This window comes from Dromaius novaehollandiae, chromosome 4, assembly GCF_036370855.1.
Source record: "Dromaius novaehollandiae isolate bDroNov1 chromosome 4, bDroNov1.hap1, whole genome shotgun sequence".
NCBI classification, from domain to species: domain Eukaryota; kingdom Metazoa; phylum Chordata; class Aves; order Casuariiformes; family Dromaiidae; genus Dromaius; species Dromaius novaehollandiae.
Window position 1 is genome coordinate 81,654,497 of NC_088101.1, and position 25,685 is coordinate 81,680,181.

At 44.0% G+C, this 25,685-nt stretch overlaps 1 protein-coding gene across 2 annotated transcripts in view; it reads right to left on the reverse strand.

Annotated features, from left to right (window-relative positions):
* Positions 1–15,370, reverse strand: part of REEP1 (receptor accessory protein 1) — a 69,356-nt gene extending 53,986 nt beyond the window's left edge. The window contains exon 1 of one of the 2 annotated variants that reach the window (XM_026112802.2): positions 15,183–15,370. In XM_026112802.2, the coding sequence (XP_025968587.2) occupies positions 15,183–15,214 (32 nt within the window). In that variant the 5' untranslated portion in view covers positions 15,215–15,370. The remainder of the gene's footprint in view (positions 1–15,182) is intronic. The other variant, XM_026112801.2, reaches the window with a different exon arrangement.
* Between the last annotated feature and the right edge of the window lie 10,315 nt (positions 15,371–25,685).

The window sequence follows — 25,685 nt, forward strand, 5'->3', positions numbered from 1 at the left end:
TCATTCCTCCTGGTATGCCACGGGCTCCAGCCCCCTATCCACCTTGAGTCCCTCCACTGGACTCCCTCCGGTCTGCCAGTGCACGCCCTACGCCAGATACTGTCTCACAACCGCCAAACAGAGGGGAACAACCACTCTCCTCAACCTGTTGGCAAACGCCCTTTACTAAACCAGTCCTGTATGCAGATTTAGAGAACGCCTCTGCACTCTTCCTTTCTTCAGAGGTGCCAAACAGTGACCCACTCCTTAAACCAAGAGTACCTTCAGCTGAATAAATTTAGGAGAATTTTCCTTGCTGCTTGGAGAACTTTCTTGCTCAGCCACACCACACCCTTCCTTTGGGAGGAGAGCCGCTAAGCAGGGGTCACGCTATGACAATAATGGATATCACACGGCAGGGAGGCTCGGAAAACATTTCTTTTATTCTGCTCCAAATGACCCGTTGTAGCACGAACTTCACTGAGCTTCCTGTAAACCATAGAACTTGCCTGCAAAGGAAAGCACCTGAAGAACAGTACCACCTTGTCCCACCTGCTCTCGGTCTAGCTTGCAGTTAGCTACAAACTGAAAAAGGGGAGATGGGGAAGATGAAATGAATATTTACAGACACCTCTTACTTTGATTCTCCTGCTTAGCCATTTTTATGAGCTGGAAGGGCAGCTAGATCTCCCCTTATCTCTGCAGCCACATATTTACAGTGCAAGCCTTTGTGTCATTTCACTATGCGGTGTCACTGTGAAACGTAATGTTTTTATGGTAATGCTGTGGCAGGATCTACTCTTACATAAAACCACTAGCAGTAAGAAGGTCATTATCAACTTCTTTACTTCTATGACAAACACCATTGCCCATGGCATGTATCTGGAGATATGACACATGCTTTATTTTGCTAGAGCTGCATATCTCATGGAGAAAGTAAATTATTCATACACATGGCTAGTAGCTACGATATGATAATTTTTAAAAGCCTCAGAGGCAGCAACCTCCAGCAAAGCCTTGTTCGAGCAGAAAGTTGATCTTAACGTTGATCTAAATGACAATCATCGTCATGGTGTCAACCATTCAGCCTTTAAAAGTTGGAGAATCACTGTATTTTTCCAGGTTAAATGAAAGGCTAAAGGAAATTGATTCTAAGAATACTTATATTCAGCATTTTCAAAGGTTCATCTATGTTAGTAGCAGGACAAATATACACCCCAGTATTCAGTGAGCTTTAATTTCTCTGACCTACTAATGCTAAGAAGCTTTTCAGGACTATACCTGGGTGCATAGCCGGACCCTAGGCACAGAAATATCAGTGTCTCTCTAAGTGTCTTACCACTCTCAATTAGGTCTCTCCAAGCTTTTGAGAAATATGTAAGTACTTTTATCCCTATTTTAGAGATTGGTTTCTCACAGGCCCAGCTGAGCTTTCCCCTGGTTGGACATTCATCAGGTTGCAGTGACAGCATCTGAACGCTGCATCTGTTGTGCCTGTAACTTGCTAGGGCTGAGTAGAGTACAGTCACCGTTTCTGGCTTGGAGCATACCAGCATACAGCCGTGTGCACACACCTTATGCCTGATACACCTCTTAGGAGGAGAGGCAGTTGCACGGCCTCTCAGATTCATATCAATCCCTCAGTAACACATGCTTGTTGCCCAGAACTGCACCAAAGGTTAAAGATTCCTGATTTACGGTTCACTTTATGGGAGCGTGCAACAGATTTAACACAGGCAGTTTGCACAAGATTCTAAAATATCTCTGCACTTTGCTCAGTAGTACGACGACCATATATACCTGAAGACAGAAATACTGGAATTTAGACACATTTCCTCAGCACTCTGAGATGTTTCTTAAAATTCAACGCTTCTCTTCTGAACCTTGGAATTTTTTCATTTCTATTTAGCTTCCCTACTTCATGACTAATCCCATAATTAAATATTCTTCTGCTGCTACAATATGACTGTTTTCCTTTCCCAAATCATTCGGTCTCAGTAAGCATCTCCAGGTTTTATATTTCTTTACCAACGTCCGATTCCTTTGTTTCGTTTCTGGTGTTATCCTGCTCTACCTCAGTCTCTCCCTGAAACTCAGCAGGTTAAATACTTCTGTTACACCAAGGACCCTAGATTTCAGTCCCTGTAGTGTAGTAAGTAAACTTTGGGTCTTTCCATAAAGGTAAGCCAAAGGAAAGGGTTTCTTTTAGCTTCCTCCAGTTTTCATAGCATTGCACATGCGTTCACCTGCACCAGAGTTTTTAAGTTTAACAACCATCTATTACACACTGCAGGAAAGACTTAAGGCAGCAAGGATAGGTACCTATGGAGGCATCTCATGATACATTACTTCATACTAAGAACTTCAATTTATCAACTGGAATTCATATATTTTAGACAGAGATTCCCAGTTAGAGTATGCTGAGACAAAGAATGGTTTCAGAGATGACAAGTATCTGTAGTTTCCGTTGATTTTGCCGGAAATACTGATGCTTTTCAGCACTGGAAATTAGCAGCTTGGTCACAGTCCAGATAGAGTCCATGCAAGAGTCGGAAATAGAAGCCTTGATTTCCAAGCTCTGTTTCTGGGCTAACCTTTGTCTCCTTCATCATTACATTTAGATGATCTCACTCAGCTTAGTACCTCAGTACTGCTAATTCTCACGTTTGTTCATTTAATCTCATCAAGTGATTTCTTTAAAGTGCAAACTCCTGGAGTGACATGATTATAGGAAAATCTCACTTTAAAATAAATTCCCCAGACCTCATGGTTTCTGAAAAAAGGGCCTGCAAACAATCCTGGTTCACAGTGCAAATCAAAGGGTCTGATGTACAGATATATGTGCATATACATTATAAAAGTCAGGATTTTATATCTACTTTCATGATTTGGTGGGGAGATGAAGGGCTTTGAATCAGTTTTTTTTAATGCTTTTGGATAGCAATATTGCTACCCAGATATCAATATTTTTTTGGAAAAAAAAGATGTCATTTTCCCATTTGCATTCAGTTTTGATCTCTCCCAGACTTTTTATCTCTTTCTAAATTTCAGGCTTTAGCTGAAAGCATTAGAGAGTAAAAAGGACTAGCCATGCCATTCTGCTGTGCTCTGGATGTCCTCAAACAACAGTGAGTTTAGATCAAAGCCTGTGACAGCCCCATTCTTACACTGTGAGGAATACCTCTCTGTTTAGGGCTGGGATAAAAAGCCAGTGCACAGTGCAATTCAGAAATGTAAAGGTTTTGCCTCTGCTTTTTCTTTTGGCTTAGTGACTTTGCTCTTTTTTCCCCTTCTCACCTTCTCTCACACACTTATATGTTGCAGCTTGCAGCTACTCAAAACATCACGTGATATATAAACGGGCTTAGAAGCCAGATGGAGATTTCACAGAAATAACTTTAGAGGAAAGCAAAGAGAAAGAGAGCCAATGCTTCCAAGTCCATTACAGAGATTTCTAAGCAAGCAGCTGCTTGAGAAGGCAGCCTGTACTTTTTGCAGGAACACCCACACTGCCTACTATTTTACGCGTGTTTTTTCCACCACTTCTTACTGATTGCAATACTGCTTGTTTAAATGCCATAGTCCAGTGAGTGTTTATTCTCCTTCCCAAACAAGATTCACACAGAAGGAGTACAATGTTGCAAGTATCACTCTCCTGAAACAAAGCTGTGCTATTTTGATGTGAAATGGTTAATTGTTTCAAATTCAGCTGTAAAAAAAGATGCCTTGAAAACTGGATCTTAACAGACTTCTTCAGCTATTCCTGGATTGATTGCCAGGAATGAAGTTTCTTGGTTTCAAGAATATACCTAAAACACTATAGAGTCTTGAATAGGGATCTGATTTGTTACAGCCAAGTATCTGCAAACCTCAGCAGAATAATAATGGAAAAAGAATGCTGAGCTATTCCCGTGGCTCTATAGTACATCTGAGCATAAAATCTCCAGGCACACTATAGCAAAGAGAGGAAAACTATCTAATCTATGAGAAAATCTTTGAAAAAAATTGAGATGTTTTACAGGATTAGATTTACATGAGATTAACTATGAATCCTACACAAACCACAAGGAAAGCAGATTCTTTCACATTATGGTACCATGCAAAATCTGGCATAGTACTTATGTACTTAAAATGCATGTCCTGCCTCATGGACAAGAGGAAAGATCTTTCATTCTGGCTGTATGCAGTGTCTTATCCAGCGTTGCTTATTCTGCACTGATTTGGAAATAATCTGTGAAAACATGCATAGGGTCTGCATCAGCATTCATGCATGCCACATCCTCCTGGCCCTTGGAAATGGCTGTCAGTGGGCCCTCGGGATTCCAGCTCTGGAAATCCTACAGAGCAGCACTGAAAGGGATTTAAGATAGCCAGGATCAGGGATGCAAGCTAAGAGCTTAACAGCAGCAGACTGTGGCTAACTAGTATGTGCAGCACCCTCCGTAACAGGTCTTCACATAAAGGTACAGAGATGAAATATGAGAGACAACAGTTTCACCCTGTCTAACATGATTAAAATAGCTTTTAAAATATACATGCTCAGGTGGTCTGCATTAAGTCACTAGGATTCTTTCCACTGAATTTAAAGGGAGGGCGTCATGCTCTTCATCCTCAGCTTTTGGTGGGTGTGGACATTTATTAGAGAGAAGCTCAATAATGAAGCCCACCAGAGAGCACCATATCTGAGTTCAGAAACACCTTGATGACAGGCTTTGGGCTGCTCCATTTGCTTGGCTTTGGTCGCTGAAGTACAAGCAAAGGCATATGGCAGTTTAGCGATGAAATTCCCAACACTAAGCTGAAAGAAAAGACCAGCTGCCCTCAGACAATTACACCTCTGGGAGGCCTCCATGCTCAATCAGTCACCCCTCAGAGACACAACTTCACTTGGGGCTCACAAGGAACAGAAACCTTTTGGGTGTGTTAAACTGGCCAGTTTCCGTCATATAATGTTCAATCTTCTAGGATCCATTTGGCATTCTCTGCAAGGTTTTCCCCATTCTGGGCTATGGACATGGTCTTGGGAGTCTGACTTGGGTAGATTTACTCATTACATTACTCATTGACTTCAGCAGAGTTGCACCAGTTAACACAAGTTGAAGACCTGGTGTTGCCTTAGGGATGAGAAAATTACTGAGGTTTGCCTTGAAACAGAGTTTTCCAGCTCTCTACTCCCTCTGCCTGCAGCAAATCCACCCTTGCTCCTTGGGTTTACCACAGCCTAGGACTGGGAATTTTTGTGGCAGTTCTTGTTAAAATTTGGTGATGCATCACTTAGGCTACTTCCACTGACAAAACAGAAGAGTTGCAACTATCTCAGAGGCAAACTGTCCTTCTTACCTCATCTAATGTGTTTCTTTTGCTAGGAGGTTACAAGACATTGAGAAACTTCTCTATTAAATTCCATCTCTTCTGTACTGTTGTTTGGCTGACCGCTTCTCACAAGTGCACTACGACTGACCATGCGCCTGTAAGGCTTTTTTGAGCATATGAGATGTTACGCTTATTTAACTGCTAGATTAGAGAAAAAGGGTTAGCACAAATTCCTGTCGGGCCTAAGAATCCCCAGTATTTTACAAGAATGAGTGGTTACTTATCTACCTCTAAATGCTCAGCTGCTAGACTGTCATTACAATTTCCATATGCCATGCAGCAGTAACAGAACACACCGTATACAAGGATCTCAAATCCAAATACTGATGAAACAAGCTTTATCTAACGCTGAGATGGGAAGCTACTGACACAGCAGGCACAGAGAGTAAAGCAGAAACTCTAGCAGACCTATTCAAGGTTGCCATGGTAGACTGTGTTATAGAGATATGACAGCTATAACTGTCGACATCTACAGATAAGGATATAACAGAGAGAGAAAGGTGATATCCTAAGAAACGATCACTAAGATCATCACTTCTCCCTGAATCACTCAGCAGGGGATTGGTTTGGTTGCAGTATGACAGCTATAAAAAGGGGTTAGCACAGTAAAACAAGTATGAGAAAATTCTAACAACATTTATGCAGGAAACAATTTATTCTGTTATTTCATTTTCTGTGTGCTTTGTCTGTTTTAAATAACGGCTTTCTCTCCGTGTTTGAGCCTACAAAAAAACCGATTTCTGTATATAGGACAGCGGAGTATGTTGCCATGGAAATTATTACGATCTACTTATATTCAACAAATCCAGTTTTACTGGGTATATTCTCCTGTGTATCTTGATTTAATTATTAATGTTCTTTCTAAATAGCAACATCTTTCTGTTTTGACTGAAAACCTTATAAGCAGAGTCAAAAAGATAAATGGGGAAAGTAGAATCCTTTGTTCAGCTGCAAAACAGGTGCAGTTAAGCCAGGGAAAATACCAGCAGCCCCCAGGCTGCCCTGCCAACGTGCTTCAACCCAGACCTATGTGGATCACCTGGAAGGCAGAAAGTCATTCAGTCCCTGTGTCCATTATGTCCTTGGTCTCCCTGCTGTGATTTCCAGCAAGAACACCAGCTAGGACAGTGGTTTTGGTGCAGAGGTAGCTGTTCAGTGGCATCTGAACAGTTCATTCCCCTCCAGCCACCAGTCTCGTGCGCATTCTCCAGCCATTCAAGCCCACTGAAACATTCAGTTTTTTCCCATGGACTCCATTACTAAACGCAAATGCTTTTTGCCTAAGAGCAGCTCCAGCTTCCATCTTTCCCCTTCCAGTCTCACTACAAACTGCGAAGGTGGATTCTAAGGAGCCAGATGGTGTTATTCAGGATGATCACATAAATAGTTTCTTGTGGGCCACGTAACAGTGGTGGGGATCAGTTTAGATGCACGCACACAGTTCAGCTCCTGGGCTTCACATGCCACCCCGTCATCCCCTCCAAGGCCACGGTGGAAGAAGCAGCAGGACAAGCAGAACCTCCCATGAACAGGATACAGCTCTCAAGCCATGAACTGCTCCTCCACCAAAGGAGGCCAAGGAGCGGCATGGCCCAGAGAAGTCCTGCGGGAATTTTTGCACCAGGCTGCAAGTTGGGTTAAGCAGCCTCAGCAATAAGGCAGCCTGGGTGAGCTCCTCATGCACACGTGGTTAACATTAGGGCGGTGGTCCAGAAGACACACTGAAAGGTAGTCATGAAATGCTGTGATGATGAGAAGCTCTTCTCGCTGTCACTGCTGTGCTCTTAATCCTGACTGGACACTTTTCGTCTATCCTCCCTAGCAGGATTTTTGTCTCGCTTCATGAAACACTACCTAAGCCTGGCTTTTGCTCCTCCTTAACTGCTTCTCAGAGACTGACAGAGCCAGAATAGCTCTGCCACAGAAGAGGACAGTCTCCACAAAACATCCCAGAGCATTTCTGAACTTCTGACCACTTGGCTTGGAAAATTTCAGCCTAAAATTAATATTTGCTTTGCCCTTCCAATTCTACCCCCAGACAGTGCTCCTCATGCCCACAGCAGAGTACATCACATATACGGTAGAACTGACAACTTAGAGATACATAAATTATGACTGAGCCCTTTACGGATGCAGAATTGAAAGAGAGGGGAAAATAACCCACCCTCTTCAAACAGACAGCTTGCAGCCCTGCTGAATCCACACTCTTGGTAGTCCTGTACAATATCTGCAGCATCAGTCCTTCCCTCCACTCTCGTATGAGATAGGTTATTGCTCATAAGCCACCCTCCAAAACACGAAGCAAGAAATTTCCATCAGTTTTTTGGCTTTCTCTAAAAAACACTTATTTAGAGACTGGAACCAAGAAACGGAATAAATGAAGCCAACTGAGCTGAATGAAAGGAAGCAACAGTATAAGCTCAAAAGAACAGAAGAGCTTCTTGAGCAGTAGCTGCAACTGTTTGTTGATGCTGATAGTACTGAATTGCTCGGTAGTCTCAAAGGCAGGCTCCTCACGTTGCCCTAGCATTGCTGGGATCTGTCCAAAAACCACACAAAACGCTAGACGTGAGGGGCATTCTTTCTAGTCCCTCACAAATAGATTCTTCAGTGCCGTTTATGTTGTCCAGTAAAATGTGCCATTTTGCAAAACAAGAGATTACTGTTGTCTCCATTGGAGAGGAGGGGGAAAGAGGGAATACAACTTTATTGACTGGTTGATTGATCCCTTCCTTAGAATTTGCTGGTTGTTGATTTATTAGTAATCATTGCAGTCCTTCTTTGGAACTGGCTGATTATTAATTTTTTAGTAATTATTGCATTAGCAGTAAGGGACATGGCAAGGAAGTAGTCAGCATTTCAAGAAATAAACCTTTACCATGCATGACACAAGGCTGGTGTTCCCAGCTGTCTCCTAGTCATTCCCAAGAGTCAGTCTCCAACTTTACACCTAACCCTCTATCTCTGTATAATCTTTGTATGTGAAATATAACTCTTGCTCTTCATTTCTACTTATTATACTAACTTCTGTTCTTCTTCAGTACCATCTTTGCCCTTCTTCTGCTATCTGGCAGCTCTGACCAGCCTGCAGCTTCCTGCTTTACTCACCAGAACAAATAAAAATCTGTTGTCCTCACCTTCTAGGTTCTACAAAATGCATCTGCCTCTTCTTACAAGAAACGAAGGGTAGGGCATCCCACTAAGGGGATCTGCCTGCTCTGCTCTGAGCTTATTATCAAAATGATAGCTTTGCTTTGTGTATGGAGCTTGGGAAAATACCACCCATTTTTCTAGTCCTGGCTTGCTGCTCCCTATCTGCAGCGCCCTCCTGGATCCTGCCTGCAGAAGGAGCAGGCACGCCCTCTCATCTCACCCCTTCTCTTCGGGAGCACGCGTGTCAGGGAGAGATGAAACCCAGGTTTCACTTTGCTGCTGCTTCTAGTTCCTTCTCTTCACTCTGCTCACTGTCTGTTTTGCCTGTATTTCATCAGTTTGAATTGAGAGCTCCTCAGAGCAGGAACATTGTCTTACTATATCCATGTAAAACAGCAGAATAGGCCATAAACACCCTCCCAACAGTAGTGCCACAAAGAAGCCATCAGGGAGTACAGGATCAGTCTCATAAATGATTCTGGAACTGGATACTGGAAGGCAGAGTTGCATTTATTCACATATTATTTATTTTTGTATTACTGCAGAACTTAGGAGAACCAATTAGGGACTAAAAACCCACTGTCTTGGGTGCTGTATGATCAAAAATGCTAAATGAGAGTTCCTGTCCCGAAGAATTTACAACTTAAATAGCATATGAGTGATAAAATAGGATATGACACCTTCCTCTTCAAAAGCAGCGTTAAGTTCAAATATACAGGTGATTTAAGTGAGATTTTGCCATTTAAATGATTTGTTTACAAGGGGCCTGATTGCACAGATACCTCTCTCCACTGAGCCATTTTATCTCACAAGTTGTTAGTGGCCCTGACATTTTGTCATACTCAAGTGCAGTCAGATAAAGCAACATCTTGGCTCAGATCGTAGCTGCCTAATGAAGATATAGAAGAAATTTTGACACACAAGGCTCTGACAGCAATCCAAATTGGCCAATTCTTCTGCAGCACCCAACTCTTCACCTGCCTCTGTGATCAGACTGAAAGTTCCCAAGATACCACCTCAAGGTACCTGAAAAGCAGGAGAACAGGAAGGCAAATGCACTGCTTAGTACCTAGCAGCAATTGCTCAAGAAGGAGGAGGCTTGATTTTACGCCTTCTTAGTCCTTCCTCCCTGTACGGAGCATTTCCTCTGGACCAGAGAGCTCTCTGTTTAACACGTAACCTTTAACAGAAACACCTTAAAGATGTCTGCCTCCCTCCATTAACTGTAGAAAGAGCATGGAGCAGTGTTTCTCAACCTTTTCTAATTGTGAGACCAGGGGACCTTTCTGAAAAAAATACACAACTCATTTTATAGCCCACTGTTCCTTAAGGATAGATGATGGGTCAGCCAGTCACACAGAACTGGTAAAATGTTGAAATGTTAACATTTTACAAAACTGTAATTCAGTCATTATAATTGCAAAATTTAGAATTAAAAAAAAGATTAAAAAAATCATACTAACAGACTCCTGACTAAATCAGCCGGTACATAACGGACAACTGCCCGAGAGCGCGAATGCATGAGGGGTTCTGTTTCAGATCTGTAACCTTTTCACAGACTGATATTTTATGGACCATCAGCCATCTGTGGACCATTGGTTGAGTTACTTGGATCTAAATCCCCTTGCCAGGACTAAGCAACCAATTTTAGGTAGAGTGATTCCCGACTTAGTAGCCTAAATTAGGCAGTTTGGCTATTGCCTTCTTCTGTCTATGACATTGATGACAGCATTGAGGAATGGGCCACTGGAAGGGAAAATACATCATATTCAGAATGTTTAAGCCTTTGGTTGTTTGACTGTTTCAGGCAACATCTGTTTAAGTCTACATTTTTGTTTTAACTCTTCCCTTCCTTTAATTCAGATCTTTCCCTCCAGCCATAAATAAATAAAACAAATGACAAGCCAAATCCTTGATTCACTTAATCAGATCTCCTTTCCTTACTTTATTGACCAAGGAGCCTGGAGGAAAGATGTGTTACTGTGGGTTTTCCATGGAATACTGGACATATCACTTGATCTCGCTATGCCTCAAGCACCCTTTCCAGTAAAATGGCAGTAAACATCATTCCGATGAGGTAAGACTAAATTAATGCCTGAAGTGCTTTAATGCAATGAAATGGAAAGGGCCCCAGCAAGGCAAAATACCTGTACTAAGACAGCTGCAAAGGCCAAGCCCTGTAGTTATATCCCACAACTTCTAATTTGGTAAAACATCCTTCCCTCACCAAACCAGCACCAGCAACTTCTGCAATCAATGCATTCATGTGTAGGCAAGAAAATCATCCCCACTGGGGCCAGCAGCGTTTCCCGCACATCTGTGCTTGTGCAGGAAAATCTGGGTCACAGGTGACAAAGCAGCAGGCAGCACTGTCCCCCGCAGCGTGATCAGCGTGGCCACATATCACATGAAGGGCAAAGCAAATGCCGCACCTGCGCTGGAAGCTGCTGGTGCCGAAGCCTATACGGAGTAAGAAATGCCACAGTCTTTCGTATCATCTGCCAACACAGCGTAAACAACACGTGGACTGTGCAGAAGGATCTTCACATATGTGCTATACGTCAGAGGAGAGGCTAATGCTGACATAGGGATAACCAAAAGCACAGGTCTATGCCATTCTCCTACCAGAACAGCCCTCACCCACTCAAGCAATCCCTGTCTCTGCCTACCTACGGTAAAGAGGATACAAGTAACACTTTTCTACAGTCATGTAATCCCTATTATAAGACTTCTGTTTTTTCATTCATAAATTTCTTCTGGCCTTCCATATGCACGCAAAGCAGGCGGAGGAAGGTTCTGCTAGGCTTTTCTGTAATGGAAATTCGTAACTGATGTAAGCAGTGTCTTCTGATTAAATCGACGGCTGACTCAGTAGCGCTATGGATTTACACCTGCTGAGGACGGGGCTGGCAGATCTCTCCTACCCAAGCTAAAATGGCATCGCACTAACCAAGAAAGGGAAAGCTGAGAAATTGTGACAGGGAAGGAAATTTCAATCATCATTTTAAAGAATTCTTTGCTTCCTCTTCAGTTTTGTTCACACTCACATAGCTCCAGTGACAGCTGGAAGAAAGGATGTGTCTGATAAATTCCCAAATCCCTGTTACTTCCCCGGAGGGCTGGAAATTCCCATTGGACCTATCTGGGGCTGCCACCCCATATCACATCAAACCATAAAAGATCAGACAGGCCATTCCTGATGGTCTGATTTGAAAAAATACAAGGAAAAAAAACATAATTAAGGCTGTGTTTGCTCATCACAAAGAACACATGTGACCGTTTTATAATCATTTGCAAAGCACTTTTAAGCTCCTTACAACACAAATTCAAATGCCCAACTCTTACTACATCATCTCAATGATCAGTGACCTATCTGGTCTAGCCTGATTTCTACTGACATCTCCTTCCTCTGCCACATGTTCCAAATTGAAAGGCTTTCAACAGGCAATGTGAAAAGGCTAACTTCCAAAAACAGAAACTTTCAAAACAAATCCGTGTGATCCAAAGTGCAAAGAGCAATTTACCTGTTTCCAGGAAAAAAAAAGGGGGGGGGGTTGCTACAATAATACAATAGGCTGCATTTATATATATGACTTTTAATTTTGAAATGCTTTCAGACAGTGGCCAAAGGTATAGCAGATCAGTAACCATCTAGGGTTGAGAGTGTGGCCAAACTGGAGTGAAATAACGACATCAAATCCCGAGTACTTCTGCTAGAGTGGCCTATACCACTTCAAACAAAAAAAAATATCCTTTAAAATTAATAGTAATAAACTGTAGATGGTAGGACATGCCATTAATCCCTTCTGGTCTGTCTCAAAGAAGACAAATTCAGCGCAGTTCATTACACTTCACAGATGAGGAAACTGGAATACGGGTGTTCCCAGATGTCCTTTCTACTCAGAGATGATGAGTAAGGGGTTGCAATTAATCCAGAGATAATGGTACTATCCCATCCCAGTTACTGTGAGAGACAAAGCAACAAATAACTCCAGGATGCAACAATCAGTTATATTCCTTGGTAATAAAATCGCCTATAATCTACTGTCATGAGAAAAAGAATATTTTGATTTTGTTCTCACTGAGATGAGTAAAAAACTACCTGGACTCCAGTAGGATGAGTATGAGGCTCTTTAAGGAATAAGGTATCTGGGGACAGGATGATCGTCTTGTTTTGCATTTGTACAGTACCCAGTACAGAGCCCGAGAATAAGAAAGTCTCGCACGCTGCTGCCTTAGCACACAGCTATGGCGGTAGAAGATGTTGTTCTACAGTTTCTGCCATTTCTCAGCTAGATGTGACCAGCACACAGCTCTTCAGGCAGACAGAGCAAGCGAGCGCTCCTGACCAGCATTAATACAAACTCCAAAGACTCAGGTTGAAGTGATGTGGGAGACGGTTTGTGGTAAGGTGCCTGGTCTCACACCGACGCGGGCGAGGAGTGCTCCTAGACTCCTCTCCTTCAGCGCCGTTTTGGAAGTAAAAACCTCCAAGACAGAGGCAGCTACAACAAAACCATGAGAAGTAACATTTGCAAGTGCCACAGCAGTATGCTAAGTGAATGCATGTCCAAGCCTCAAATGAAAGAAGACACTGAAACGCATACCTGCTAACTAAACAAAATAGAGCGGATAAACAACAGGGATGCTGGAAGTGACAAAGCATCCAAGAGCCAAAGCTTTTGGCTCTAGAGCCCTCCCTATTAGCTGAGTCATATCAGACATAACACCCACCGAGATCAGCAGAAGTGCTAAGAGCACAAAGCAAGATTCACAGTACACTTAAACCACACCATGACACTTTCTTCGTAATCCTTACTAGCTAGTAAGACCTGAGGGAAAAACAACTGAATAGGCATGGGCAGAAAAAAAAGCCTAACCAGGTGGCCACCGTATTTAGGGCATAGCTATCTGTACTGATGGATGACTTGGTAATTCATAATGAGATGGGGAAATCAGATTAGATCTTAAAGGATGGATGTGTATTTAAGCTAAGTAGCTGTGCAAAGAAAGTGGGGATCAAGCCTGGCTCACACTAGGTTTCCTTGCAAAATTATTATTTAATTATTACCACGAATACTAAATAATTAGTAATTAAACTATGTGTTCAAATTATTGTTCTGCTATTGAAACGCTAGTATAACAAATTAGTGGTACAACCTTCTACACAGGTAATTCAATATTGTGCCATGCTATTTACATGAAGCTGAAGAGAACGTGAAGGTCTGTATGTTCAGTTAAATACCTGACTGCAGATGTCAACTGCTGTTACGCCTTGCCCCTAACAGATTTTTACCCAGTCCATGGGTCTTGCATGAAATCACCTGGGTATGTGCGCCGTGTGTGTCAAGTCATATAAGTTAAACTGCCATTTCTCTTTCAATTCTCTTTGTTCTTGAGGATTATCTGGGTTACATGCTAACAGCTTTTTAAAACTGATAATCAGTCTAGTGGAGAGGAAAGAAAGGCAGCCTTGAACAATGCATGCTGTGTCTCGCATTGTCATCAGTGGCATCTGCAGAGTTATACTGTTCGTATTAAATCATTTAAATATCTAACATGGTTTCCCAGAATGAAGCGCAAACCCAATAATGGCTAGCAACAGCTGCAGCTGAATCTAGATCGTGTAACTCTGGGGGCTAAACGCAACTCTGGAAACCCCAAAACGTTTCGTATCTGACAGGCACCCAGTGTCTTAATGACACAGAGAGACAGCTAAGATCGAGCTGAGCTTTCCTATGTTTCATTTCATATGGCGAGAGGAGACCTTGAAAACGCCTTTCTGGAGCGGTGCTGATAGTGCAACCTCATGGCACGTTTCTTCCAGACAAAGAAAGTGACAGGCCTTTACAGACCCTCTATGACTTAAGAGCACAACAGATGTTCTCCTAAGTCAGGAGCTGTATGGAACAGACAGGGAAAATAGCAAACAATTCACCTGATTCAGCGTACTAACCTTGACCAGCCACCTTGCCGGGGGCGGGGGGGGGGGGGGGAAGCGCGGATGACAGCTCAGCCATCCTGTTGCCCCACCTTAAGCACAAACTCCCCCCAGACGTTTTTCTGGTGGTGCCAAAAATGCCCTTTCCTCACTGAATCTCCTCCTAGGTGGGCAGATGAATGTATACCCCCCTTTCCCCTGTTGCCTGGGAAGCATTTCCAGGGAATTTCGACACGCGTTCCCACCCAGAGCGTTCCCAGGCACGGGAAGGCTCTAGGACAAGTGCAAGAGCCGCACGCTGCTCAGGCTCAGAAGGAATCAAGGCTTTTGCGAGGAATCAGGGGGAAATGCCCGATGTTTCTGTTAGGGTACAAGGAGACCCCGGCCGCGGCAGGGGGCCCGCGGCGCCGGCTCCAGCCCCAGCGGCCCCTCGCGAGTCCCGCCCGGCCGCGCCGCGCCGCTCCGCGCTAACAAAGCGCCGCTCCGCAGCCCCCGGCCGCTTCTCGCCGCGTCCCCCCGCCGCGCCCCCAGCCCGGCAGCGGCGGCCGCCGAGCGGCGCCGGCTCAACGCGACCCCCGCGTTTTGCTCCCTCCTGGGTGAATGCTCCCACGCTGGAAAACGCCGCGGGAGCCACGCGTTCCTTCTCTTTTCCGCGCACCCTCCCGCGCAACAACCTGCTAATTTTAGCCGAGCGGCCGCCGCGCAGCAGCGGCAGGAGCGGGCGGCGGCTACTCACACCACGAGCCGGGAGATGATCCATGACACCATGGCGCTGCGTGCCGCCTCGCCTCGCCCGGCGCCGAGGGCTCTGCGCGGCTCCTCGCCCGCCGCCGGCCGCCGCCCGAGTGAGCGGGGCGGGCGGCTCGGCCATCCGGCCCCGCAGCCTCAGCGCAGCCTCACTGGCGGCGCCGCCGGCAGCCAACGCGGAGCCGGCGCCGGCCGCGGAGATTGGGCAGCGCCCGCGGCCGCCCCGCGCCGCCCCTCCGCGGGGCTCGGCGCTGCGCGGGCGGGGCGGCCCCTCCGCCGCCGCCCCCGGGCCGCCAAGCGGTGCGGTGCGGTGCGGTGCCCGGGGGTCGCCGGCGCTGAGCCCCGCGGGGTCCCTTTCCCGCCCGCGCCTCGCACACGGGCGCCTCCGGGCCTAGCACCCCCGGGGCTTTTCCCCTCCACCCGCAGCACAGGTGCCCACGGCGTCCACGGGGTGTGACCCCACGGGGTGTTTCCCCGTCGCACCGCGAGCCTTGCACCTCGAGCTGGCCACCATGGCATCAGCCCCAGGCTTCGCTTCCCCTCGGGATGCTTCTTGGAGCAGCCGGCCTGGGTTCAGGTGGCCAGGGCCAGGGGGTAACTACCCCGGCTGCCCCGTGGGATCCCTGCCTCCAGGCCTCGCACGCTGCTCTTTCCTAGGACTTCGTGCCTGCGGCAAATTTGCCTTATCATTCTGAGGCGACATGGCTGGAAGTGACTGAAATTCCCTAATGTATCACCCGCCAGCTGTGAGGAACAGTTGTACGGAGAGACTGAGCATTTCCAAGGGCAGGGAGCAGAGCTAGAAGCTGATCACAGACCTCTTCGGTCCTAGGCTGCTGTCTTACACCTTGGTCCCATTCCACGAAGGGAAGTTCATTATACAACATCCAGCCCTTACTTAGCACCTTTCTTCAGCTCAGCTCAAAGTCCTACATCACGGGTGTCCAATCTGTTACTACATAGGCTCTCTGGACCCGACTCCAGAAAATCTGGAGCTCCCATACCCTTCAGCTGAAGTTGCAGGTGAGGATACACATGTAGTTAAACTTCAGCACCCCTCAAAACCGTCTTCAACGAGAATCAAGCACCTACAGCACCACACAGCTCTTCCCCTGTAGTGGGTCTGTTCCTCCACCAGAGGGAACTTCCACTTCACTTTGTGACCTGTGACAAGTCATCGGGTTTCCAGCAGCGTTTCCACCGCAAACAGCAATGTTTTCGGGGTGCAGACAGGCTGTGAACCGCAGCTGGGGGTTCAGGGCCACCACCAAACGCTCCTGCCTCCGGGACTACGGGGGTCTGCAATGGCAGCATTGCTGGTGGAGGTATTTTGACTACTCTACAAGGTGATCTGTTGCTATAACCAAGTGTAAATTAGTCCTTTTCTCCAGACAAGACTGCTCTCTGGAAGAACTACCTTCTCTCCAAAGGAGCCATTAGGCTACCTAGCCCAAACTCTGAGCCAATTAATTATCCTGTGGTTGCTTTACCTGTATACTATGGCCAGATAGGTACTTGGCGTGGCAACAATGAAACTATAGCTTTTAAAATCTGTTATCAAAGGTTTGTCATCTATCAGTTTGATTATTATTCCATTTTAATCAGTATTACCGATTATTCAGTGTGGAGGTTTTAGACTGTACGTTGGCAGACACTCCACAGCATTATCGCAGTTGATGATGTGATATTATTAAGTATATGGCACAGACCTCTGCACAAATATTTATGTAATCACCACAGTACACAGTACTTGCCACTAAGTGCTGGCAGTGTATTTCAAGCATAGAAAAATGGACCAACAGGAGAAGATACAAGATCATAAAGGGATGTGACAAAGGGGACAACACCCAAAGCTGCAGCAAAAACATTTTAGTGCCCAGGGCATAACTCTCACCCTCATGCCCTCTTGGCTCCTTCCAGCTTTTCTTGTCGGCATCTTCCAACCCACCATCTTCTGTGCAACTCTGTGTAGCCTCTGGGACTGCTGCCCTGCAGCTCTTTTCTGGGCAGCAACAGCCAGAAAGGCTTGAAGGTATTTTCTTCTGTTTGGCAGCTCTCTGTGATAAGGGTAAGCAGGATTCTCGTGTTGCCCTTTGGTACGCAGCTGCCACTATCACTCCCTGATGATTGTTGACTAATCTTAGACCTCAAACAAACATAGAGATGGGTAACAAAGTAGATCTGGTGACTGAAAGCCTAAAGAGTCTGCCAGTGGGCAGCCAGGGAACTCTATTTATAAAGCTAATTTGTAAATAAAGGTTGGAGGGGAGAAATTCAGCTCTACTCCGTCACCAGCGGAAGGGTGACAATGCCCCCTGCCTACTCTTCATGGGTTCTGTCTTAGGATAACACTGTTATAGCCCTGTGACCATAAACTCTGCCTATGACATCCCAAGCGTCCTCGAGAGAAGCTTTGCTTAAGGAAAGCCTTTCCTTTATTAAACTGACTAACTCAGGCTATGAGGAAATAGTGGAGAGATACAAGAAGAATTAAAGCTGCAGGGACAGATACGAATTAATTTGCGCAGCCAGCTGAGCGGAGATGCCCCCTGATGCTAACAGAATATTCTGGAACAGCTTTGGCACTGGAAGAAAGTCAGGCCATGGAAAATCCAAGGCAGATTGCACCACTGGATGGTTTAATCTCTGTCCCCCAAATAAAATAACAAAGCAAAACAACTTTGTTAGGGAAAGGAGAGCCTCCACCCTTGCCCTAAATACTATGCAGCCTTCTCCTAGCAACTGTTTTGCCAGAGGAGTTCACTGCCATGGAGAAGTCCGACCCCCAACAGCATTATCAGAATCAGACTTATTCCTCTTTGGCCCCGGAGAGAGGGGAGGTCAGCGTCACAGCTGAAAAGCAACTGCCAAGCTCCAGACTTCTAAGAACAAGAAGAACGACTGCTATACATACACAGCACACCGGGTTGGTAACTGAATCTAGAAAAGGCCAGGAAGGGGCTAGTGCAGGGACTGGGATAATGCCTGTCAAGAAGGCACATCCTCCAACAGATCAAACCTGTACAAGATTAGGATTGTACAGTCCTGGAGACCAAAATGTCTCTAGGCATTTCATTCTGAAATGAATAGTTTGAGAAGATCAGAAAACCTAGTTAGGAAATGTCCCCAGGTATAGAGAAAAGCATCACACAGGAAACTTGTGGTGATGTTTAGGTGTTGAAGGTCATGTATGGAGAAAATAAAAAATAACAAAATGAATATATAAATAAGTAAAATATACATGTAATACTATCTGTGGTACATACCTTTCAGGTACTGTAACCATGCTATACAGTGTACCAGGAGCAGAAGCAAGCTATGATCAGTAAACAGCTATTCTGCAGCACATCAGAGATCATACATATATAGGCATAGCCTCTTGAGGAGAAATGTTTTCTTCTCAGAGCAGTCTCTTGGATTTACCTCCTGACTTCTACTTGGGAGGTAAAGAAGGAGGGGAAAAAAAGCTAAAAAACCCAGACATTTAGAGCAAAAATCCAAGAAGAATGTAACTCTTGAAGGCACTAATGAAAAATGTCCATTTCTAAAACTCCAGATTCACAAACAGATATGGACCAGATATGAAAAGGTTAATAATACTCTATGGGGAGTACTGTTAAAGCATGTGGAGACAGTCAGCATTTCCTGGCTGCCATTTCCAGTTTTATTATTGAATTACTTCAGAGCTACAGCCATTAGCAAAGAGAGATTAAGAAATGCCTATTTGACTCAAAAGTGGTGTGGTCTGGCATGAGAGCTAGGAACTGTGGCTGCTAAGAACCTCTCTTCATTCTTAATGACTCATTGCAAGAGCTTGGGAAAAGCATGGAAACCACTACGTCTGAATTTATCACTTGGCTTTGGGTAACCAACATGAGACAGCTTGGCCCCAAATATTCTAATACAAAATTCTACAGCGCAAAGATCAGTCAGTGGTACTCAGTATCTCCAAATATCAAGCTCTGAATACCTCAACTCGTGTATCAAAACCTTCTTTGGAGAAATTTTTTCTTTGCTTTCTCATATCCCCTCCTGTAAAGTATGTGTTACAGGATGTCTCTGCCTTGGAATAAATCCATGTGTCTTGGATTAATCCATTAGTGACTGCAAGGCGTCTGCAGACCCTCCAACTCCAAAGGAAATTAGCCCAATTCATGGGCTGCATGTTTTCCATTCAATCATTTCAGAATGAACAAAATGCTTGCATTATAGAATTTTATAAACTGATGAAAAAAGGACCATATCTTAGACTGGAACTTACTCTTTCAGCCTTGAATTTTAATAAAGATATCAATAAATTACCACTATTATTACAGTACTTCTAACACTCATACGAATCCCCTTGTTCCCTGTTACCTACTACCATCCTTCCACCTCAAAGCAGTCATGCACAACCATCGGGCCTATCCCGTGTCTTCAAATGATCCATGTCTCTATCACTCCTAAAGCACCCTGCTGTGGACAGCTTATAACATAAATGTAAAAGGAGAGGAAACAGTTCAATAAAAATTGATGCATGAGCAAAGAAAATGGCAATCAACACAGACTGCTGGAAGGAACATCTGGGTCGGAGTGCATATCTTCCTTCTACAGCAGGTAAAAATAACACTACCATTTCTTAGGCATGTGACATGCAACTCCCTTAGATTTTTACAAAGCCCTTCTTCCCCTGTCCCTGCCAGACGAGAACCTACTTACATATTTCATGACTGCAAAGAAAGAGCAAGATGTGCTGCACAAATACCATGCCTGATTCCCCAGAGAGAAAGAGAAGGGGCCTTGATGTTGTGACTGACATATACCAGGAAGGCTGTGACCAATGGCACTGGGTAACATTGCATGAGGGATAAAGGGACAGAAGGGAATGGACAGCATTTCCCCCTCACAACAGCTGGCTAAGCAGGCGCTAGGGTTTTTGCTACTGTTTTCCTGAAATGATTCCTCAGGCCTCAGTTTCCTGCAGCCTTGGTGATGCGGCAAGTATCTCTCACTTCCAAGTACTATGTTGGTTGGATGTTTGGAGGATGTCAGCTTGGGATTTTCCCACAGCATGTCCAAATCCTCATAATCTTCCCCTTGAGGCTTTTCTTCTTCATGAACACCAACTCTCTGAATGTCTGCCGGAGTGAGAAGAGAAGGTAAGCATGATAGACATGTTCCCTGTCTTAAGGAAAGGGCACTTCTGAAAGGAGAACTGCAAAAGGAACTTCTGATTATAAAACGTATTCCTCAGGACTGGAAACCAGCAGTGAGACCTACCCTATTCTGCTTTTAAAAAGGGCATTTGATCATTCTGAAAAAGGAAAGAAAAAGGGCCACTTTCTGGGCAAACTGTTGTATTTGATGCATAATGAGTCAAGGCCCGGGGAAAGTTATTCTTTAAATTTGCTGATATGCGCCTCTCTAAGACCTCATTATTAGCCACTGGCAGAGAGGAGATACTAAGGCACACAGAGCTTTCTTCTCATCCAGTATGTCAATTCTTATATTCTTACACTGGAAGGCTGCAATCTTTTTTTAAATTTTGTGACTGAGTGTTTAAATATGACTACAATAAAACAGTAAATACACTGGAGGATGACTTGACGATGTTCCTGCCGTTAAAGCAGACACAGAGAGAAAGGAGGAAGGTAATTAAGTGCTAGTGTGAACACCAAATGCATTAAAGGGGGATATTGAGAGAAATATGGTCAGTGTATGGCCTTGAGGTCTCACTGAGGCGCCATGCAGATGAGAATGTTAAAGATAACAAGAAGCTGTAAATAATGAGTGAAAGGGGCCTCTCTCATGGGCAGAAGAGACAAGGTTTCCTTCAAGAAAACAGAGAGGGAATGTGGAGGAGGCTATAGACAGCCCAAATTATGTTAGGCAGAAGCTAAGTGACAGCCTGTGGCTGCAGTCTACTAACTGCAGTTTGTAGAGACAGGCTGTCTTCACGGAATGATGTAATAAAAAAATTCAAGGCAGTAAGAGAAGAAAGTGAAGTGGGGTTCTTCATCATCCCTTGCTGAACTGCCTTTAACCAACCAACGGGAGATCTCAGAGAATGCTCTCTTTAGCAGTATCCTGTACTTAGCAATTAGTAAACGAATGTGGCTTTGTAAAAACATGCTTTAATAACTGTATAAATGCTACTTCACTGCAAGTTTTAATAAAGAATTACTCTTGACCCTCTGGATCAATTTAAACCCTAGCACAAACCTGGATGTGGCAACTGTAGATTTCAATTTTGTGCAAAGAGCCCCAGGGGAGGCAGAAGGAAGCTAGCTGCACTGGCACACCTGGCAAACGTGCCTTCCCATAGGAGCTATTCAGGAGGACTGCCAGGTGAGCAGCAATCTCACCTCTCCAGGGGTTTTCCCATACTTCTACAAGGGCTTTCCTTCTCTTCTCATACGCCGCAATGTACCTGCTTCTCTTGTTTACATCTTATCTGTGTTCCTCTCCAGGTGTGTAAACCATGCACTGCTTTATACCTGCTTTCTCCTCAGTTTGTATAAATGCAAAAAGAAACGCTGAGTGTCAAAGCTCAGGGCATATTAAAGGCGCTAACTCTCCTGTCACGTATAGACATAAAATCCCAACACACTAGAAACAGCTAGTTCTAGTTCTACTTAATTCTAGAGAAAGTAAAAAGGATGTCAGGGAAAATACGTCTCTTTGTATGGACATGTTATATAACTGCTTTTTTCTCCACAGTCAGGGTATGAGAAAAATTTGCAGGATCATCCCGCTTCTCTCTCTCATCACATGGGAGTAAGATCAAGAATTTTAGTCTTCCCAGGGACTAAAAAGGCTGAGTTCCAAAACTGAAATGGAACAAAAGCACAATCCAAACAAACAATTTAGAGGCTTCAGAAAAAGAAAAAGGAAAAATACACCCACTGAGATGAGGGTTTCCAAGCTACTTTCTATAGCCTTTTTACAGAGGACCCCATCTCCACAGACATTACTCCTTCCTAAACACTTACAATACTTCTCTTTAATGTCACTATTCATAAGACCAGATAACAGTTCCTTGGTTAGTATCTGCTTACGACTCACAAAGGTCAGTGAGTGGTATGAGAACAGCATACAAAGCACTCCCAACATTTTGGTATTGGGAAGTGATAATAGTCTATGACATCTCTGAACAATGCATGTCTGACTGAAGAAAGTGGCAGCAGTTTTCCCACACAAATAATGATCCAGTCTAACTGCTCAGCACAAGATCTGAAAAGGCTACAGCTGAAAATGGAAATTTGGACTCCTAGAAGTCTCTATTTCAATACCACAAACTGCTGTATAAAAGTAATTAAGAGAAAAAAATCCAACACCCAACTGCTAAACAAAAGCAGAAAAAAGAGAGAGAGAAAGAGAGAGAAGCCTCTGTGCAAGAACTCCATTTTTCATATCAGTCTCCAGTCATGCTCCAGCTGGCAAACTGCAAGTTCCAACCTCGCTAGCTGCTGAGAGGCATTTGCAAGTATGTGCTCTCACCCCCTCTCTCCCCACTCCAACAAGAGATTCTGAACTGCAATGTATGTAGGTGATAGAGTGTTTTCTACATCCTCTTCTCCCTCAGACTCCATTCCAGCCCTCCTCTGTCAAAAACACTGCCACTGTCTATTACAGCTCAGAGATTCTCCAAGTAGCATTGAAATGAAAGGGACACAATAATGCTAGTGAAGTGCACTGCTGACAGCAGGATCCTGAGAGCGTATCTATATTCTAGGAGAAGTGTGCCAGCAGCTCACAGAGTCTTACCAGAACTACCCTGAAACCAGTTTGGGCACTGATAAATGTGTTGCTGTAGCAACACAGACCTTACTGTGAGATAGCTACACAAGTATGTCCTCAGTATCCAAGGGAGGATTTTCAATTCCTGCTGAGCTCTGGGCTGCTGAGGCTACATCTGAGTTTGTAGGATTATAGAATAATTTAGGTTGCAGGTAGCCTCTGCAGGTCATCTGGTTCAACCCCTTGCTCAAAGCATGGCCAGCTTTGAAGTTACATTAGGCTGGGGAGGGTCTTTTCTCCAGCTAACATTTTATACAATAGTCTAGACATGAGTTGGTGAGCTGCAGTTAGGAGTGGGCAGGTGATGTTGCGGCGTAGCAGGAGCTGATCTTTTTAGGGTACAACAGTTCTGAAGGACTGGTGTGGTAGCAGGAGACCAGAAGCTGTCTCAGCACTGAAGTTGTCCTCCCTGGTGCCAGCAGTGTAGCAGCAATCAGGCAGCTGTGCATCATTTTGTGTTGCAAACCTCTTACTGTTAACCACTAGGTCAAGACATTGTTCTTTTGAATGAAAAGTTGGTTCTGCAGAAGTCGAGTACATTCCTTCTGCTCACTATGTGTAGGAGGATTTTTCCAGCCCTGCTTCAGGACTGTAGGAAATACACCTGGTGGGCAGCTGCAGCCATTACTTAAGAGTTAATCCCTGTAACAACCTTTGTTAATCTAGCTACAATGATCAAGTGGTATGGAACATATTCAACATACCCACTGGGTGCATGTTAGATTAACAGGATTACCTGCTGCTGATGGTAATACTACTCTATATTTATTCAGCACTTCTCTGAAGAACAGTAGGTACTTTTTAAAGATGGGTAAATATTTGTTATCCCAAGGGAGGGAAATTTAAGTGCAAAGAGGTTAAGCAATATAGCCAGTTCCATATAATAAACCACCATCAATATTCCTAGCCTCATGCTCCAGCACAACATTTCCTAAGCCATCAGGTGATAAGATCTGCTCATAAATTCATAATAATACTAGCACATCCTGGTTTATTATGCTAACAGTCTGCTTATAAAGCAACATTTATATTGTTGGTTAAGCTACCATTTTCACTAGTCACTTTTTGTTAATTTTGAAAGAGTCTACAAAACAGATTTGGGGAACATCCGTACATGTTAAGATAGGAAACCCAGAAAAGTGGTCATCCTTTCCTTTGTGCTGTACCATGTTTAACATGCTGTGCTGGGGAATAATCAGATGCAAGCATTCTGACCCATTTATAATTTATTTGATGTCTTTTACAGTTTGTGTTCATAAAGGATTATTTTGCATTCCTTGTGTACAAACAATAGATATATTTAAAATATTCTAATAAAATAATGACCTTTAAGAGCAAAGCTTTCTCTTTCTTTTTCTTTCTCAGAAGATCCTTTATAGCCACAACAGATGCCTGTGATTCCTGTCTTTAGAGATTACTCTTCTAATATTCATAAGGCCATTTATACCACTGAAAACCAGTGAAAGCAGAACATACACTGTGTCACTTATTAGCTCATTAGTGGCTCATATTAACATGCACTTGCAGTAGCTTTCACTCAAGAAAAAAAAAGTTTCAAGACCTACCTAATTCAGACAATAATGTCTCAATCAAAGAGTAAGCACATAATTCATCCCACCTTATGCTAGTATCGAGGTCAGCATTTACTCTATAAGTTAAAGGGTTGAGTTTAAGTCAATAATCAGGGAGGGACCTCTACAGCAAATGGAGAGAAACAGACACCTCTAGGGGACAATTTGTCCCACTTATTCTAGATGCTTATTTTAGTATGAATCTCCTTCTTGAGGTGCTTCTCTTCATTCCCTACAGAGTAATCCTAGACAACTAGCTGCCTGCTGGTAGGTGAAATTCATTAAATGTATACTCTTTGCAATGGCAGCTTGTGACCTATATGTTTTAACAAAGTAAGCCACATTCTACCCCTGTTGCAACCAGATGCATAACTGCTACTCATCTCATTTGTGTGTCAGGAAAAGCAACATCTGACATACAATCATACCCTCTAAAATTCAAAGACCTACAACGATCCGTTCAATTTTGTTTTTTGCAATATTTCATTTATAAAAATCCCCTTCAGCTTTATCAGTTATCTTCAATCACCTAAAATATTTTCCTATTTGCTTCTGAGACAAATCCTTCTCAAGTTGCCCCAAGGTAGACACACAAATTTTCAGCTTCCCCTCATTCTTTAACTGTCCAAGTTTGAGGCACAATAGAAGACAGCCTGGAGTAACCTGAAGGTGTCTCTTATCAGCTCATTAGAAAACTACAGCTGTAAATTTTACTTTTCTGTGATGCTTTGTGCATAGGAAGTAAGAGTAAGAAGAAGCACTAGAAATCGATGCTACGGCCTCACATTCCTCTGCAAAGGAAACAGGGAAATGTAGTTTCCTTTTTCAGAGAACTGCAGTTAGGTGATTGTGTTATCAAGGGCATTAGATACCAGGCAGTGAGTGCCTTCCTATGCTTTTCAGAAGACATGAGAGACAAGATAGCTTGCATTCCTCCTTTTAGTAAAAGACAGGCTTAACACACAATCTCTTAAAAAATCGGTGGGTAAAACTTCTGGTTTCACTGGAATCAGGAATTTGCTTTAAAGCTACTGTTCCAATTTTAGGCACAAATCTCTACTGCCAAAGTCTAGGGTTGGATGAACAGCTGCCAACCTTTGACAACTGTGAAGAGGGACATTTAGGAAAAAGATACTGTTAGT